This window comes from Diadema antillarum, unplaced genomic scaffold (assembly GCF_040938485.1).
Source record: "Diadema antillarum isolate AM-2024a unplaced genomic scaffold, OU_Dant_1.0 scf00000135, whole genome shotgun sequence".
Taxonomy (NCBI): domain Eukaryota; kingdom Metazoa; phylum Echinodermata; class Echinoidea; order Diadematoida; family Diadematidae; genus Diadema; species Diadema antillarum.
In genome coordinates, this window is record NW_027271024.1 from 371,016 (window position 1) to 390,323 (window position 19,308).

At 42.5% G+C, this 19,308-nt stretch overlaps 1 protein-coding gene across 1 annotated transcript in view; it reads left to right on the top strand.

Annotated features, from left to right (window-relative positions):
- The window catches only part of LOC139720965 (uncharacterized), a 150,296-nt gene that overhangs the window by 115,504 nt on the left and 15,484 nt on the right, over nt 1–19,308 (top strand). Inside the window, exons 25-37 of the mRNA XM_071632295.1 lie at nt 5,559–5,714; nt 7,616–7,764; nt 8,448–8,592; nt 9,201–9,413; nt 9,652–9,858; nt 11,102–11,359; nt 12,089–12,256; nt 13,118–13,285; nt 14,524–14,649; nt 15,083–15,295; nt 15,965–16,126; nt 17,506–17,634; nt 18,699–18,911. Of these exons, the coding sequence (XP_071488396.1) occupies nt 5,559–5,714; nt 7,616–7,764; nt 8,448–8,592; nt 9,201–9,413; nt 9,652–9,858; nt 11,102–11,359; nt 12,089–12,256; nt 13,118–13,285; nt 14,524–14,649; nt 15,083–15,295; nt 15,965–16,126; nt 17,506–17,634; nt 18,699–18,911 (2,307 nt within the window). The remainder of the gene's footprint in view (nt 1–5,558; nt 5,715–7,615; nt 7,765–8,447; nt 8,593–9,200; nt 9,414–9,651; nt 9,859–11,101; nt 11,360–12,088; nt 12,257–13,117; nt 13,286–14,523; nt 14,650–15,082; nt 15,296–15,964; nt 16,127–17,505; nt 17,635–18,698; nt 18,912–19,308) is intronic.

The following is a 19,308-nucleotide window of genomic DNA, read 5'->3' on the forward strand; positions in this document are numbered from 1 at the left end:
ATGGAAAAATTTAGTCATGAAAACCGATATTTACTCGTAATTTGATTCAGGCTGTAAAGCAAGACCTTTGCAGACGAAATATGATGTGTGAGCATGCTAGTTTTCTTTGGTTGTGTAATACTGTATAAGCTGTTATTTTCGCGAGGGTTTAATTTTCGCGAATTTCGCAAATCACAGTTGGATCGCGAATTTAACAACTCGCGAAAATGTCTACATGTGCTTTGTTAATAGAGCACTAACGTAAATGTCAGCGTCGATTTGCAAAAACAACATCTCGTGAAAATGTCTATGACCTTGTCATTCGCGAAAATATCTGTATGCAAAAATAACAGCGTATACAGTAGATGAATCATCATCACAGTAGTTATAATTTTATCTTATGGTGGTTAAATGTACAGCTTAGAATGACACAAAGATTCTCAAAATGAAGTCTTCATTAGAAGGTGTTTTGAGAGTGCTCATGTTTGACTTCATTCAATATTTCAGTGAAATTCAGTGAAATGGAAGGAAATGAAAGCTGCATGCCAAACCTATTAATGCAGTTGTAGTTGGTAAATAAGTAGTGTACGGTAGTCGTATAGTGAGATGTATTTGGTAGCTCCAAGGAATGACAAGAGCTGTCTTATTTGAAGGAGTCTTCCATCCCAGGCGAAGCTGAGAATTGGGTCATAATGAAACTGGGATCGGGATTGGCTGATGGAATTCAGTGATTCACGACTTGTATACATGTATATTTCCTCTGTACAAACTGCTTGTAAATTTGAGAATATGGCGAGAGAGAGAGAGTCTCACCACCCTGAAAATTGTTTAGAAAAAAAGGGGGTGGATTGCGATTGATAAAAGGCTTCAAGTACAACAGTGGAGAAGAAATAGTGATGCAGATTTAGATGTCTGAATGAGCAGTTGGATTCATGATCAACTTTTGTGAGAGTGATCTGTGTGTTATCAGATATCAGCCTTGATAAACTTTGATTTGATAAGAATAATCCAGCATTTTTATTGGAAATGAATTGTGCCTGTTTACTGTTTACTCTGCGTCAGCCAGCAGTATAATACATTGATTTCTTTTGGTATTCTCCTAAAGCAATATTGCAGTCGTTTCAGTATGGACAGAGGAAGACATTTGCAACTTATGAACATCATACTTTAAAGGTTATTGGGAGTTCAAGCTTTGTCGATTGAAATTTTCCTGTGTTTTTTTTTTCTTTATGTACGTGAGCATGGGGAGTGGAAGAGAATAGCGTGGTCAAATTCAGGTATAATATGCTTCTGGGCTGCTCATAGGGATCGTAGTCTGCTCCCGTTCTGGTTTATCTAGAGGCAAGGGAAGAGAGAGCGTGGGCATCTCGTAAACCTCTGCACAGGTCTGGGTGCTTATGAGAAAAGAGTGACAATATTGGAGAGCACAGCTGTGAAAGCCAACGTGATGCAAACTGCAGACGACAAATGAAGAAACAGAAGGGATCTGATTGCCTGATTGATAGCAAATCGGTTCCCGTGGAGATTGCCGCCTGGATGGGGGGGGGGGGGGGGGGGGGGGGGATGGGGTAGAGGAGGGGGATCATTCCACCAGCAGCAAAGGTGATGCAGATCTGGCGAGTGAAATTGAGGAGAAAAGCATGAGTAGGACATCTCATATCCTGAAGGGGGAGGACTAGAAAGAGAAAAAAAGAAGAGAGGGAGGGAGACAGTGAGAGACACAGAGCCGTGGTTATTGAAATTTGTTATTGCTGGCGCAATTTTTACTCCCGGGGAATGAAGCTGTTATTCCTGCCCGGCAGATGTCTGCCCGTCGGGGATGTACGAGCAAGTGTCAGTAGCCACGTGCAGGCATTCTCAAGGGGGCTTGAAGTGAGACTACACTAGACTATGCCGTGACATCTGTCGCTTGGAAGTGGACGTGCATAAAGATTAGATGTGTGGGTATGTTTGTTGATGTGAGCCTTGAATGAAAACTGTTATTATCATTTCATCAGGCCCTGCGATGTGATGGTACTCTCTTAAAAGTGCTCCTCGAATGCTTTGAAGAAGTCATTGTAAAATTGGGCATCGTGTATGATACCAGAGTTGAGTTTTGGTATGGATGTATTCTGGGAATTGCTGAAGATGTACGCCGATTGTACATTTCAAAGAGATTTAATACCATGATGGACTGAAGCGCCCTTCTTCAGATCTCGTAGGCGCTTGGAGCACACCGCATGTGTCACTACCCTTTCTGGAGCAAAGAATGTGAAGTGGACGGTCACAGGGAGAATGACTACCTGTGCTCAGAAACAATGTTATCCACAACTACCTCGCCATGTTTTCTTCGCAAGTCGGCAGCAAATGGAACCTGCTGCGCTTGAGATCTATTACCAGAGCAACGTGAGTGCCAGGTAAATGGACGAGGGATTATCTCTCCGGCCCGGACTGAAGCGAAAAGAAACAAAAAGAGCAGCAACTGGAGCCCCCCTCAATGTCCTTCTCAGAGCGGATTGTATGGGATGCCCTCTTAGCTGCCGTTTCTGTGGCATTTCTGCTAAGGAGACGAGTTGAGTATGAGCAGGCAAATTTGGACACCTATCGGGAACGCAAGTGTTATCATTCATATTCCAGTGTATTTTGTTACTTGGAACTTTATAGTCTGTCTGTTTCCATTGTCAAACAGCAAGAGGGTAAAGAATTCCATTATGCTGTTTTTTTGTTGTTGTTGATATGTTGAACATTAATTTGTGAAAGTTCAGAGCTAGTTTCTGTTAAACTCAGCATATACAGTCCTGTCAAGCTACAAAGACACAATGCACATTGGAAGATAACACATTATGATATGACACATTGTGAAGTGTAGAGCATAGAGAGCGTTACTTTATGTTTGTGAATGTAAGAAAACAATAGACAACACACAAGTTTTAAAGTCAGTAAAGAAACTTGTGTTAAACACTATGTGTGCGTGATGATGTTACTTGCATTAAGAAACATTGTTGCATTCCATTTTTACAAATTACTCTGTACAAGTTTCTCTTCATATTTGAGTTGAGACCAGGTGAGATAAATATTACCCGTCCTCAATGCCCTACTCTTTTTTGCCCTGGCTCCAGAAGTGTAATAACAAATTCAAGGTCGCAGCACATCCAGGCAGTCATAATTGAATTTGCGCATTATCTGTATTTGAATGCCACGCATTCAGAGACATGTCTCTGCGCTGGAAAGCAATTTGCTGTAATATTTGGCCATTACGTTCCTGTTTGCCCGGAGGATGGCCATCAGAATTGGACGCTGTAATGTTATTGGAGGCCATGTCAATGACATATTGATTATGATGCTAGATCTGTGCTGGAATCAAATTGTGCATTTTTGGTTTGCTTTTTTTTTTTTTTTTTTTTTTAATGGGGGGGGGGGGTAATGGCTTGGGGGTTGCAGCAACTCTAGCACCTAATACAATGCAGATATTTGCTGTATTTTTAAATTATTTGACATGTGTACATTGCTTTGCAGTCACTTTTAGAGCGTATGTGTATAAATTTGTTCTTCAAGACCAGTGTTAGTGTGATATTGATTATGTAGGTACATTGATCCAGGATGATGTGTTTGTTTCACTTTACTGTGCTACTCTTTAGACACCATGTTATCTATGACTTGAGCTTTTTGCATCTGTGTACATATTATACCCTTGCATATTAGAGCCATTATCATTTGTTATTTTGATTTATGAATAGACAAGCAGGCATCTTCTAAAGTCTATGATAACATAGAGAACTAGATTACATGTGTGCCTAGCCTAGTCTGGCAATATTGCGTCATATCGCGTGTGTGCCAGAATAATTTACGGCACTTCTGACATGAAAATCATGCGCTGATGAGCGCAATGTAAGTGCCAATAAAAGTAATGATAGGGATAATGCATTGTGAATCTAGTCGGTGACGTAATATCATGCGCAAGTTTATCGCTGCAGTGTTATTTGGAAGGTGGTTTTTATCCCTTCATTAAGGGATATAAGATGTGGAATAAATTGGTCTTATCGATGATCTTCAGTTCCTTCAAAGTTGATAAAGATGTAAAAGTAAACAGGTTTGTAAATTCAGCATCAGAGAACCAAACTAGATAGATGAGCCCTGCAGGTGTACGCAGGGGGTAAAAATTTATCAATCCTGGTCGGGTAAATGGGTATCATGTACTTTTTCCCCCAATAATTGCGGTGCCTTCTGTATCTAAATTAGGCTCCAATTTGGGCACTCTCTCTCCACTCTCTCGCACTCTCTCGCACTCTCCCTCTCCTCATACCCTGCACTCTTTCCTCTTCTTTCCATCTCTTTCTATCTCTGTCTATCTCTTTTTATCTCTTTCCCTCTCTTTCTTCTATCTCTTTCCCTGTCTTTTAATCTCTTTCTATATCTGTCTCTTTCTATCTCTTTCTCTTTCTATCTCTTTCCCTGTCTTTCAATCTCTTTCTATATCTGTCTCTTTCTATCTCTTTCTCTTTCTATCTCTTTCTATCTCTTTCCCTGTCTTTTAATCTCTTTCTGTATCTGTCTCTTTCTATCTCTTTCTCTTTCTATTTCTTTCTATTTTTCCTATCCCGATCTGTCTCTATCTCTATCTATCTCTATCTCTTTCTCCTTTCATCTCTTTCTATCTCTTTCTGTCTCTTTTCATATCCCTTCATCTCATTCTATATCTTTCCTTCTCCTTTCCATCTGTCCTCTGTATTTTCTTTCTCTGTCTATCTCTTCATCTGTATACTCGTTCGTTCTTTCTGTCTCCCCTCTGCTGCATGTACTCCTTTCTACTTTCTCAATTTGTCTCTACCTTCATTTCTGGCTCTCTCCAACTCTCTCCTTTCCATTATCTCGTCCTCTCTCCATCTTTCTCTATCCATATGTCTCCATTTCTGGCTATCTGTGTCCCCCCCCCCCCCCTTCTCTCTCTTCCCCACTCACCCTCTCTAGGTCACCACAGAGTGAAATTTGCTGCAGCCAGGTTTAGAGTCTGATTTGTTGGAAATGAAAAGCAGTGGGTAGTGGATCGCACATCTGAGGAAAACAAAACCGGGTGAGGGGGAAAAAAAAAAAAAACCAATACGGGGGCAGCGTAGTTGTGTGAGCTGCATACAGGGAGATATGATGGTGGCGCATACATGGGCCTCTGTGTTTCCACGGCGCGCGATAAGAAGGAGGAGAAGTTGCGACCCGGGAGAGGCAAGATGAAGGATTTAGCAGTGCCGGAGGATGGAGGAGAGGTGAAGGATTGGTGGTTAATGCCAACAATGTTTGCTATACATCAGTAATTTCTTTTCATCCTCCTCTCAAACAATGTCAAATCCAGGATGTTTGTGTTTACCACTTGTTTTGCTACGTGATGCTTGAGAAGTACAATGTATGCAGATACATTATGTTGAGTCACCATGTCTCCTAATTGTTCTTGTGTTCTACCTTCAGCCTTGTGGAGCTGTCTTATCTTTGTATCCATGGTCATTAAGGAGTGTTTCTATCACAACAGTTATACTTATTTGTTAGCCAACAACCTGTTTGAATAAATGCACGTATGGCTTTGCTCCTTCCCCTTTCCCCCCGCTCCGTAGCTGAGCAAAGACAAGAAGTCCATTGATGAGAAGATGGCGGAGGTGGTGGCCACCCTGACAGAGGAGGAGGAGAAGAGCAAGGGGCTGATGAAGCTGAAGGCCCGGCACGAGTCCCACATCGGCGACCTGGAGGACAAGATTCGCAAGGAAGAGAAGGTAAATGTCACGAGAACGATGATGATGATGATGATGTCGTGGATATAGTTGGTAGTGAAAGAGGGTGATTGGGGTGATGACCATGATAAAAGTGAGAATGATACTGATGCATTGACTATGGGGAAGAAGTGATGATGATGATGATGATGATGATGATGATGATGATGATGATGATGATGATGATGATGATGATGATATGATGATGGTGATGATGATGATGATAACGGTGTTGTAGATGGTGGTGATGATAATGATGACGACAATGAAAGATGATGATGATGATGATGATGATGATGAGGATAGTGTTGGTGGTGATCATGATTGATGATGAGGATAGTGTTAGTGGTGATCACGATGATTGATGATGATGATGATGATGATGATGATAATTGTGGTTCTGGTGATGATGCTGATGCATATGTATAATGATGATGGGGATGAAGAAAATGCAGAATGAATGTTTAGCCCAGACTGACTACTGCCTCAACATGGCATTGACATGTATGATGAGATTGATAGTGGTGATGACAGAGTCAAACCAATGCTGTACAATGTGATTGTAACTTTAGCAGCCAGAGACATTGTGTCATCATAAGAAGACTAATTGAATTTGACCTACTCATTTCTGTCTTTAACTGATAATGAGTTATTGGAAAAGAGTGATGAACTCACTGATGATAGAATTTTGATGAGAGCAATTGGAAAATGTCAGATAAGCTGTGCAGTATCAATAAAGTATTGTGTTTTCAGATACTGCAAGTACAGCTTGGTACATCATGTAGAAGAATTTATAAAAAAGATGAGGGTAACTGACAATGGACAATTGATTTGTTGGTAGATTTTGACCGATAAGAAGTGACTAAAGATAATGGATTGGTGTCTACTGAGGTGAGATGAGGATTTCAGCAGATTTGTATGTGTTTGTATGTATGTGTGTGTGTATGAGATGGATGGAGTAATACAGTCAAGGCAAGCAGCATGAGTACATAGAGTTGAAGGTGATGCAAATGCCATTAAGTGATGATAATTGCAATGACTCTCGGTGGTTGAGAACGGCTCATTATAATGTTGTGTGGCAGGTGATAGGAGATTCCCATTACACACTGATATTTGTGAACATATCAGTAACGTCCCTTGCGCGGTGAGGTGTAATCAACATTGTATTGTATAAGCAAGCAGTTCAGTATGTGGTGTAGCAGGTGTAATGTCAGTAGATACACATTTGTAGATTGAAAGTTCTTTCGTACCATCAGGCCATCCAGTTAGCAAGATCTATCTGAGGACAATCCAAAGACTAGATTTATTGAATTGTCGCATGAAGCAAATCTTCATGAAGATTTGATCATTGTTAGGAAAGCATGTGGAGAGGTAAAGGGAAAGAGCATACGTATCTCATCAGGCACCTACAAGAAGAGCGATATATTCATTTCTGTGATGGTCAATAACTGGAATCTGCCCATCGATAGAATATGGCATTATCAACATAGTGTGTCAGTAAGCTGGATGCTTTAGGTGTCCATACGATGTGTGATGTAATTGTCTTACAATAATATCCTCGCCGAAGTTCAGCTACAAGTATAGGACTGTACATGTACATGTATGTTCAGGGTGGGATATGCAATATATATCAGATGTTATTTACTTTCAAATTAAGATGATAATTGTAGTGCCGGAGGTGGTGGTTGTGATGGTGATAGTCTTGGTAGTGATGCTGATAATGATAATAACAATAATATCTTAATGATCATGATGATTATTACAATTATGATAATGAAATAATAGGAAGTGCCCGACCCATCACCTTAAGAGTATAAGTCATACATGAGCTTGCTGTCACCATCATCCAGATCTGAAATAGTTTGTGAAGCACACCGTTTCCCTTACCCCTCCTTCTCCCTCAGATGCGTTCGGACCTGGAGCGCCACAAGCGCAAGCTGGACACAGAGGCCACCGACCTGAGAGAGCAGCTGAACGAACTGCGCCAGGAGATCGTGGAGCTGAGGGCCCTCCTCGCCAAGAAAGAGGAGGAGCTGAATGCTGCCCTCGCTCGGTCAGTATCTACAACATGTACTTCTTATGATACTTAATTAGTTGTGGTGCAAGTGTCGTTATTCCTCTGGCTCTCTAGGGTGCCAAGAGCACTACCAGTCATGTTTAGAAGTTGTTTATCCATCTACCAGTCTACACGCGTGAAAGTTTTTTAACACACTTAAAAAAAAAAATCTCAAGATGGAAATATTTATACTTGGTACAGGTGCACTTCTTGAGATACTGATGTGCAGAATGATTTTGTGGCAAGTACCCGTGTACTCTGAACTTAATCATAGACATCATTTTCCATCTTCAGCTTCGTGTGTCAAGTGTTGTTTTCAGACAGGGAGGATAGAAATGAGTGAACGAGTTATTCATATGACATAATGGGATCAAAAGTCAAACCCTTGAGGTCATAGGTCATTGGACATGATTCATGAGGTTAAAACGCTAGGCTCTGGTCATAACTTTAGCTCAAAAATTTCAGTGGAAGTTGTATCAGGTAAGGAAAGTGATATAAGATGTGGAAGTACTTCCTTTGCTTTTGGGGGAAGGAGTTGAAACTGATCTTTTAAAGTCAAAGAACATCAGGAATGTTATGAGCGTGTTAAAAGGCAAAGGCATCCCAGTTAACAGCATGCATTTGTGTTTCTCACATTCCCGATGTCATCGTGTCTCTCCCCTAATTCGCTGCTCCCACAGCATCGACGAGGAGATGACCCAGAAGAACCAGCTGCAGAAGCTGGAGCGGGAGCTGCGAAACCAGCTGAGCGAGCTGCAGGAAGACCTAGAGGCCGAGAGGGAGGCCCGCTCCAGAGCCGAGAAGAACAAGCGAGACCTGAATGAGGTCAGTGACCATCCAGTGTCTCAGCACTTCTGATTTCTGGGGCTCGTTAGGACTGTCATTTTCCCCTAGTCTTGTCTTCTTTCTTTTTTCTAATACTTATAAAATTCCAGAGGGATATTGATACTTATCTTGTATTCATTTAGAGGGAGGGGGGGGGGGGGGGGGAAACAAACAAATACTGAGACCCAAGTGATGTGCTGCATCACTGTAGCATTGAATACAGTGTATGTCTTCTCTTGGATGATAGCGAAAACATGATGTCAACAAGTATAATATGTCATGATATTGGGCATCTAAAGTAGGTATTAATCAAGGCAAGCATGCACAGGGGAAGTTTGGTACATTACCAAACAAAATTACAATGTATAAAAATTTCTGACGGAATCTCCTTGGGAGATTGAGATGTATCCCACCTCCACGACAACACCCACTCACTAGTCAGAAATACAGAGCTCTCATTCCGCCAAGGGGTTTGTCTTTCCTGACGAGTCAGCCTGTATTAAACACACAAACAATTTCTGATTGGAATGTCTTGCCCCCCTCCTCTTCCTCTTCCTCTTCCCCTGCCACTACTCCCCCCCCCCCCCCCCACCCTTACCTCTTTGCAGGAGTTGGAGGCAATCAAGTCGGAGCTGATGGACTCCATCGACTCGACAGCCGCCGCCCAGGATCTGCGGAACCGGCGGGAGAACGAGCTGCAGGAGATCAAGAAGCAGCTGGAGGAGGGCACCAAGTCTCACGAGGTCACCATCCAGGAGCTACGCCACAAGCACAACACGGCCGTGGAGCAACTCAACGAACAGCTCGACACCGCCAAGAAGGTACGGTTGCCGCGGTAACCTTGTGAAAATTTTACAACTGAACCAAAAAGAAAATTATATATTTTTTTTCTAAAGGTTCGAAAACACAGTCAGTTTTTATCTTTACTCTAACCTTAGGAAAACTAGCGATGAATAGTTAAACTTATCTGACTTGATTACAAAGTGATATAATTATATAGCCTAATGAGTTTGATTTTTTTTGTTTTGTTTTTGTGTATACGTGTGTGTGACTGCGCAGACCAAAGCTTCTCTAGAGAAGAATAAAACCAACTTGGAGAGCGCCAACAGCGAGCTCACCAACGACCTCAAGCAGGCTTCCCAGGCAAAGCAGGAGTCTGAGCGCAAGCGCAAAAACCTGGAGGCCCAGCTGGCGGAGATCAACATTCGCCTGACGGAGATAGATCGCGCCAAGGCTGACTTCCAGGAGAAAGCCAGCAAGTCCCAGGTCAGTCTTATTGAATCATCAAATCCCAGGTCAGTCTTGTTAAATCATATCCCAGGTCAGTCATGCAAAATGGTCAAATCCCAGGTCAGTCTTGTTAAGTCATCATATCCCAGATTAGACTTCTAAAATGATCAAATCCCAGGTCAGTCTTGTAAATGATCAAATCCCAGGTCAATCTTGGGTAAAGTCCCATGTCAGTCTTGTTTAAGCAGCAAATACCAGGTCAGTTAGTCCTGCTTTGTATAATCAAATCGCGGGTCATTCCGTCTTGTTTTATGATCAAAACCCAGGTTTGTCAGTCCTATTTTATTATCAAATCATTGGTCGATCTCGTAAAATCATTAAATCCAGGTCAGTCTCGTAAGATCAAATCCAGTTGTATCTTCAGCTAGGCGTATGGATGTCGAACTGATATTGATATTTTTGTCATGGTTTGAACAGGATGTCGTAGTTATGTCGTAGAAAACAAATTTGTAGCACGTAAGCAATGTATCTGCCAAGTTGCCCTCAATCCTGGGTTAAAGGGATGGTACAGTATTGGTGGAGATGAGAATTGGGCTTTTAACTTTTTTTCAAAATATCAAGAAAACACTTATAATATAGTACAGAGCATACAATTTTAAGCGGAATTCAAAGTTTATTTGATGAAAATCGAGTTTGGAATGACTGAAACATCCAAAAACAAAGTAAATCAGAGCGATCGTAATAAAGTGTGGGTCCCACACTTTATTAGAATCGCTCTTTTTTGGATATCTCAGTCATTTCAAAACCAATTTTCATCAAATAAACGTTGAATTCTTCATAGAATTGTACATGCCCTTTCATATTTCATGATAGATTTCTCAATATTTCACCAAAAAGTGTTAGAAACCCAAAATTAGGTCTCAACCAAAACTGTATGATCCCTTTGAACCTTTGAAGTGCTACATCATCTCAGCAGTGTTTATACCATTCTATCCATGTCAGTTCATTTCACCATGACATGCGATATCACGTCTTCAGTAACTCGATGACTGAAGGATATTTCTCATAATCAGAAAAATGACAGTTAAGATTAGAGTTTGGAGGATGAACATTTGCAAAAATTGTGAACAAGCGAGTTAGTCAGTAAACAGAGCAGTTTGACAATGTAAGTGACGTATTGGCATGTCTTCAGGCTCTTCAACGCCACGGCCAATTGATAATATCCGTAGAAGCGCAATGACCTTTTCCGCCATCTTGTCTTCCCGTCACACCCATGCAGGCCGAGGTGGAGAGTCTGACGGCTCTCCTTGAGGAAGCCGACAGCAAGGCCTCCAAGGCCACCTCCTCCTCCAACTCGCTGATGGGCCAGCTGTCCGAGGTGCAGGAGAACCTGAACGAGGAGACCCGCCAGAAGCTGGACCTCAACTCCAAGCTGCGGGCCTCGGAGTCGGAGCGGGAGCAGCTGCAGGAGCAGCTGGACGAGGAGGAGCAGGCCAAGAGCAACGCCCAGCGCCAAGTCAGCACCCTGCAGATGCAGGTGAGGAAGCTTGGGAGCCAGAAACAAGACTCGTATCCCAGTTTCACTGCAGCTAAACTTGCAGGTTCCCCAAACCATTTCGAAAACCCTTTCTAAAAAGCAGAGTCTTGTCTGTTTTTACTGCTCGTGCCACCTGCCAAAAGCCAGGTCCTGACTGGCTCGATTTTCATGGTGACTCGAGTTTCCCTCTGATAAGCGGCACAGGCTTTTGAGCGTCTTACATGACTCCAACATGATTGAGAGCGAAAATGTGCAAGTTGTGCAGTGTCTGTCAGCAGCGGTGCTCTGTCATGACAGCTGGCTTGATTACCTTAACTAGAGATGACCTTCAGTGATTAACTTTTGGGTCGGCAAAAAAGAGATCCAGTTCTCAAAACCAGTAGCATATGTACTGCAGCCAAGGCTCTTCGAGCTTGGTATAGGAGGCTCTGAAACCACCCTCTGTAGGTGGTTTAAAAACTTGGTCAAGTTGGATCTCCTTTTGTCAATTTATATTAAGCTAAAAGGCTGCTTGAGAAGGTGTCAGAGCCCACTTGGACATCTCGTTAAATAGATGAAGAAAAGCAACATAATTATAACTATGAGAAACTTGAGTCATTTGAATAAGGAGGTAGCAAATGAGTTTCAGGAAACACTAGAATCTATGGACCATACCAGTGTATTTCACTTGACCCATGTCTGTGTATTTTTGCCCCTTCTTTTGTCCCCATCTTTGTTGATCCTGCTCAGCTCGCCGATGCGAAGAAGAAGGCGGACGAAGACTCACAGGCCTTGGACCAGGCCGATGAGACCCGCAAGAAGCTGGTCAAGGAGCTGGAGGCATCCAACAACACTAATGAGGAGATGAAGCTCTCCATGGACAAGCTGGAGAAGACCAAGAAGCGACTTCAGGCTGAGGTACGGCAGAGGAGAGGGGTGTGGTGTATGGGGGTAGTGGGTGGGGCGGGGCTGGGCGGGAGATGGGGGCCATGGGCGGGAGACGGGGGCCATGGAATATGAAAGAAAAGAAAAAAAATTGTAGGGTTGAGGAGCTTTCCATGGACAAGCTAAAGAAGACCAAGAAGCGACTCCAAGCTGAGATATGGCTTGTCTAGAAGGGTGTGGTATATTTGAGGGGGGGGGGGGGGGGGAGGGGAGGGGGATGAGTGGGTAGGATGGGGTTGTGAGAGGATGGTGGTTGGCGGAGGCTGGGCTGGACCGCTGATATGAAGAAAATTGTGGGGTTTAGAAGATTGGGGTAGAGAAGAGGTATGTAATAAATTATATGCCATTTATTGTTCATGATGAGTGGCACAGATGCAGCTCACAAGATTGAAATGTGCATCTGTTTCTTCACCCTTCTCCCCATTCCCAACCCCCCACCCCTTGTGAAAATTTTGTGCCAAAGAGACTGACACACTATGATGGGTAGATAGACCCTTGGAAGGCAAGTGTTAACTTGAGGAAAAATAAACAAGAAGAATATCTTGTAGGGAGCAATTTAATCGGTGGCCCTACAAGTTTTTAGTAAACGATTCGAGCAAGCAAAATAAAGCAGAAATACCGCATTTGTTGTTCTTCTTTCTCTTTACGAAGTCACATACACAAATTTGCATTTGTGTGATTGTGTATGTTGATGTTAAGCAATGATTGTAAATGTAAATTGCATTATAATGATATGAAAGGGGAGACACTGATCAACTTTCAAGTACATCATAGATGATTAAATGCGTATGTTTCTTCTTCACTCTGGGGGGCTTTCCCTGTGCATCCTCACAGCTGGAGGACGTGACACTGACTCTGGAGAAGGAGCGCGCCAGCGTGACCGGCCTGGAGAAGAAGCAGCGCAAGTTTGACAGCATGCTGGCCGAGGAGAAGGCGGAGAAGGAGCGCATCATGGCGGAGCTGGACGAGAGATCCAAGGAGTCCAGGGACAAGGAGACCAAGGTGAGACCGGAAGTCCTGAAAGGGAGAAAAATGAAACATTAACCTGTTCAGGACGAGTCCCGAGTATGCTCGGGCAAGGGTCTGTGGGAAATGCGTGTTGTAGCAAAATCAAACCGTCCTTAATTGGTTAAATACAGTAGAATAGCACTGGGGGAGTACAGACCTCTGCCAAGCAGCGCATTTCCATCCACACACACACGCTGAAAATTGCCTTATTTCCAATGATAAAAAAAAAAAGCCTTTTCAGGTGTCTCAGAGTCTATGTTACCTCAGCACCTTGCTGTGCCCTGATCGCAACAAAAAACAAATCACCTCCTCGGCGGAGGTAATGAAAGAAAGCAAGCAACAATTAAACAAAACAACTCGAGACAAAACAAGAATGGTGATAATTAAGTAATCAAAAGTCCTTCATTTTATAGATCTATTTTCAAAATGCGAAACTGGGAAGCAGTCAATATTTTTGTGGAATAGGAACATTCTCACAAACACACTTTCCTGATGATTGATAGTTCTTCTACTTTGGATAGTTTTAGACACTGCTCTGACAAGAGAGATAGAAACACTCCATTTGTGCAACTTGGCTAGAGTGAGTTTTATCACAGACAACATACACTGTAGCTTCATCACCTACATGTAGCCTTATACATTTAAGAGTCACCAGGAGTGAAAGGCCCAACTCCACTTCCCTGCCAGAAAGAAAGGACACAAGCACATTTCTTGATATTGGAGATGCTCATCAATGAATATGTTGTTGAGAGGATCTAAAAGTTGACCCACTGTTAGGCAGGGTAGATCTCTCCCCAGATGGAGAGTGTCATGGAAGTGATGGCAATGAGCTTAAAGGTACTGTTTTACCATTGGAAGTAGTGATTTAAAAATTGTTCGAGATTCACATTTGATGCATATGCATAGTTCAGTTGTATCACAAAACATCCTACCATATAGAAATTTCACAATAAAGCCTAAGATATAAGGAGATATCACTATTTTTCTCAGTAGGCCATAACTGCAGATGGTTTAGTCTAGAAACATTTATATATTGTTCACACTTTGTATATTTAATGATACCTACCTAACATTGATTATACTGATTCAAATTTTTTTACATTGGTTGTTTGTATCCCTAACTCACATTCTAGAACTTTTTTTGAAGCACTAAAGCTGGGTTTTTGTTTCATCTGCAAATAGTAAATAATACCTTTAACGTGTTTTCCCCCCGTTTCATCCCCGTCTCTCAGCTGATGAACCTTAACCGTGAGCTTGAGGAGCTCCAGGAATCCCTGCAGGAGAGCGAACGCACCCGCAAGGCCCAGAGCGCCGAGCTCGACGAACTCGTCTCGTCAAAGGACGACGTCGGCAAGAGTGTGAGTCCATCGCTCGATGCAAAGTCCCGATCATTTTCGTCGACATCACTTACGTGTATGAGATATTGTCATGTTAGGTCTACCAGCAGAAGACAGTTTGCTGTATTGAGACAATCACATGTAGCATTTTGCACTTTTTTACATCGACCCATACTTGGGCTAATTGTAATTTTAGGTATGACAGTGGTGGAAAGTCTTTTGAAGGTAGCATTTCATTATACATGGAGCAGAATGGTAGAATTTTATTCACTAAAGAATCCAGTTGTATGATGCCAAGTTCTCACTCATGGCTGTTTCTGGGAAAATTTCATGGCAAACTCAGTAAGAATCCCCATCAGCCTGTGATGAATATTGTGATGGACTAGTGTGCCGCAAGAGTGAACTCATCCCCAGAGATTCTCTAATTGTAAATTCCCGGCAATTCTTTCCGTAGGTCCACGAGCTGGAGAAGGCGAAGAAAGCATTGGAGACCCAGATCGAGGAAATGCGCACCCAGATGGAAGAGCTCGAAGACGAACTCCAGGCGACGGAGGACGCCAAGCTCCGACTGGAGGTCAACCTCCAGGCCGCCAAGACCAACTTCGAGAGGGACTCCACGTCCAAGGAGGAGCAGGCGGAGGAGAGGAGGCGCGGGCTCGTCAGACAGGTGCGAAGGGCAGCCACGCCTTCCTGGTCCCCTGATGATGAGATGAGGGTGTGGCTTGTGGTGTCATGGTGACAGTGATGTGGAAGTACGAAAGAAATGATGATGGCAGGAATGACGATGATGATCAAGATGATGATGATGATGATGATGATGATATTTATCACTATGAAATATGAGATTATGTTGATGGTGATGATAGTGTTTATCACTTTGGAGGATGAGATTATGGTGATGGTGATAGTGATATGGCTGATGATGCAGCTAGTAATTCATGTGTTTTTTATCATATTTTTAAGCACAGTTTTAGCTGAATATATTTTGCACATTCACAGTGTGCTCTCAAGGCTTTTGTTATGAGCATTCCCAGTAATTTATCATGGGTCTGAAAGAACAGATCAAATGAAGAAAAAAAAAATATCGCCTTTGCATATTTTTCATTATGACATTATGATGATGACAAAGATCAATAAAGTGATGGTGAAAATGATGTTATGGTAATGATGCAAAATATAGATGTTATGATGATTATTATGTTGATGATAAGTATGATGATGATGATGATGATGATGATGTTTTAAGTTACTGAGGACCCTTGATAGTGCTGCTGATGGTGATGATATAGATGAGCAGTTTCTGAATTCAAAAAATTTCGCTGGTTCCTCCCACCAGCTGCGCGAGATGGAGGCCGAGCTTGAGGAGGAGAGGAAGCAGCGAGGCCAGGCGGTCAACCAGAAGAAGAAGCTGGAGATGGACATCAAGGACCTGGAGAGCCAGGTGGAGGCTGCTAACAAGACCAAAGAGGACAGCGTCCGACAGCTGCGCAAGCTGCAGGTATTTGCTCACAAGACTTGGCATTAAGGACCCAGTAGCTTGGGATTCATGTGTGGTGACACGACATTTGCTCCTGCAACAGTTGCTCCAGTCTTTCTTATTTTCTCTAGGGAACTTAGGGTTAGGGTTAGGGTTGTGATAGGGTTTAAGGTTTAGTTTGATGTTAGGATTAGGGTTTGGGTTAGGGTTATGCGTGTGGGTAGGTTTGACTTAGCCTGCCAAGATTTCATGGGAGCAGTGGTCAAATGAGCAAATGTCACGGAACCTCATGGGTGTCCCAATTCATTTGTTGCTAATAGAGGTACACTGTACATTTAAAAACCATGCATAGAACCGGTCAGCCAAAGTGTGCATTGAAGCATATCGTCGCTGGGGTGGCAAGACCTCGTACAGTGTGTATCTACAAAATGTCAGATGTTCAAGAGAGCGAAAAAACGTGGCAGCCAAAGCACTATAGTGAATGGGATAGCCTTCCCTTTGACATGCCGTGGTGGCTTCATTTATTGGGTAAGACGGTAAGGATTGGGACAGGACATCACTTACTCAATTATTTGACCATTAATCGAAAAAAGTCATTTTCACCAAAGTTTGAGATCCAAGGTCTTGTCACCCCAGTGACAATATGCTATATAGCATATTCATGAATTTTGCTTATAATGCTTGTTTAGAGTTATCCCCATAATAGGAAATATTCACAGTGCAAGGGTGAAAGTCTGAGAAAGTTATCACCCCCATTAACTATTTTTTTTTTTTGGTTTCCCAAAGAAGCAAAAGGGAAAGTGAGAAAATAGATTATAATTTGCAGTCGGTTGCAGTGAAACCATGGATAATGCTGCTTAAGTACTAGATTTGTACACTAACAAAATATGCTTTCCCTTTTGTTTACCTGCATTGCTTGTATTGGAAATAATTTACGCGATATGAGTTCTGTCTGCCTAACATTGCACATCTATTATGTCTGATGTGACTAACAATCTCAAGTTATTGAAAGTTTAGGAGGTCCCTTAGGGGACATATATGAGGGTTCACAAAGAAAACATGCGATGAGGACTGTAGTCCTCCATGCTACCATAAAAGTGAAAGTTTTCATGAAAATTTTGCGTGACCTGAAACTAGAGCGAAATTAAAAACACATGATATTTGCTTGAATTTGTTATACAATGTCATATTTTGACAAAAACAAAACAAGCAAGATTCAATTTGCTAGGCCAAGCATGAAAAATTCGATTTTTATGGTACTTTGCCCAGATGAATTTCTTTTTGATGTCTTGCAAGTTCCTTAAGAAATGGTAGGAGGAGTTGATGTTGTTTCCTCTCCACGTGACTGCTAATACTCTCATCATGCCTTCCATCCAACTCACCTCCCCTCCCCTCCCCAGGCCCAGCTGAAAGAATCGCAGGCGGACAGCGAGGACGCCCGCCACGCCCGGGATGAGATGTTCCAGTCGGCCAAGGACAACGAGCGCAAGCTGAAGGCCATGGAGACAGAACTCATGACCTTGCAGGAGGTGAGGATGGGTGTTGCAGAACACCCCAAGAACAATCCTCATGGTGGACCCTTTATGGTTATCTGTTTGGGGTTAAATGGATTAAAGGAGACCTCCGGATGATTTTCAGATTTTTACGTTTGAACAACTATAAATTAGATATACTCAGGACAGAGTTTCAGAATTTGTGATAATTGGGATGAAGAATAAGAATATTTTCAAAATTTAGAACAAATTGCAATGAACAAGGATGATGACATGGCAGAGTCACCATAAGAATGCAGGAGTTGGGGCTCAAAGAAGCAGAACAAAAGAAGAAGGCATGCATAGATTAGACACAGGTGAACTCGCAAGCAAGCGGTATTGTAATGGAATTACACTGCTACATTTCTGAAATATGTGAACCTCCTATGTCATCATCCTTGTTCAGTGTAATTTGTTTAAGGTTTTTCACAGTATTGTTTCTCTGCACAAGAACCACAATAAATTTCACAAATCTATACATGGAGTTGTTGATTTATGTACTACATGATGTGAAATGGTGAAAATCGTCTGGAATGTCCCTTTAACTTTCTGTCTTTCATTTTGCCATGTTGTAAGAGGTGCTTGGCGTGAGTAACAGTAAAGCTGATATTCTGTGTTGTTATATTTTTGTCAGTGAAATGAGTATCAAACTTGTAGACGTAAAGTGATGTGCTAACAGTTGCAAGACAATATGAAATCCTCAACTTTTCTCTCTCACGTAAGCATGAACAAACCATACACACAAGGTGGATTCCCAAGAGCCCTGTTAAACAAGTATTAGTTCTAGTTATCAAACTCAAAAATAAACAATTCTAAGTTTATGTACAGGGAAGTGCTGACTGGTAGTTTGATCTTAGAGTTTATGTGTGCAGTAGTAAAGGGAAGACATAAAAATTGTGTAGTAGACAGTAGTTGACATGAGAATGAAAGGACATTTTAAGTTGGGGAATTAATTCTTTAGTTTTTACATGTTACCCAAGAGAGGAGTAATTGATTGTGGGTATGGCAAAAAAAAACAAAGCCTGGGGTATTTAACCCGTGTTTTCACAACTGTACTCTAGGAACTGGCCATGGCAGAACGCGCCCGCAAGCACGCAGAGTCCGAACGCGACGAGCTGGCAGAGGAGATGAACAGCAACTCATCAAAGGGCTCCGCCATGGTGGACGAGAAGAGGAGACTGGAGCTTAAGCTCTCCCAGCTGGAGGAGGAGCTGGAGGACGAGCAGACGATGGTGGAGACCCTCATGGAGAAGGAGAGGAAACTCACCGCCCAGGTCAGGAGGATGACGATTTGTCGTGGTGATGATGAGGGTGATGAGGGTGATTTGTTGCGGTGATGATGAGGAGGAAGAGGATGGCGTGGATGGTGACTTGTAGTGGGGGTGATGTTCAATGATGAGGATGCCGATTTTTGGTGGTGGTGGTGGTGGTGATGATGAGGAGGAAGAGAATGTTGATTTGCAGTGGTGATGATGAGGAGGAATTGGAAGAGGGGGATGTCTGATGATTTGAGATGGTGATGATGAGGAGGAAGAGACTGAGGAGGTTGTCGGATGATAATTTGTAGTGGTGGTGATGATGATGATGATTACGATGTCAATGATGTGTGGAGGTGGTGATGAGGAGAAAGAGGAGGAGTATGTCAGTTTGTGGTTGTGATGATGAGGAGAA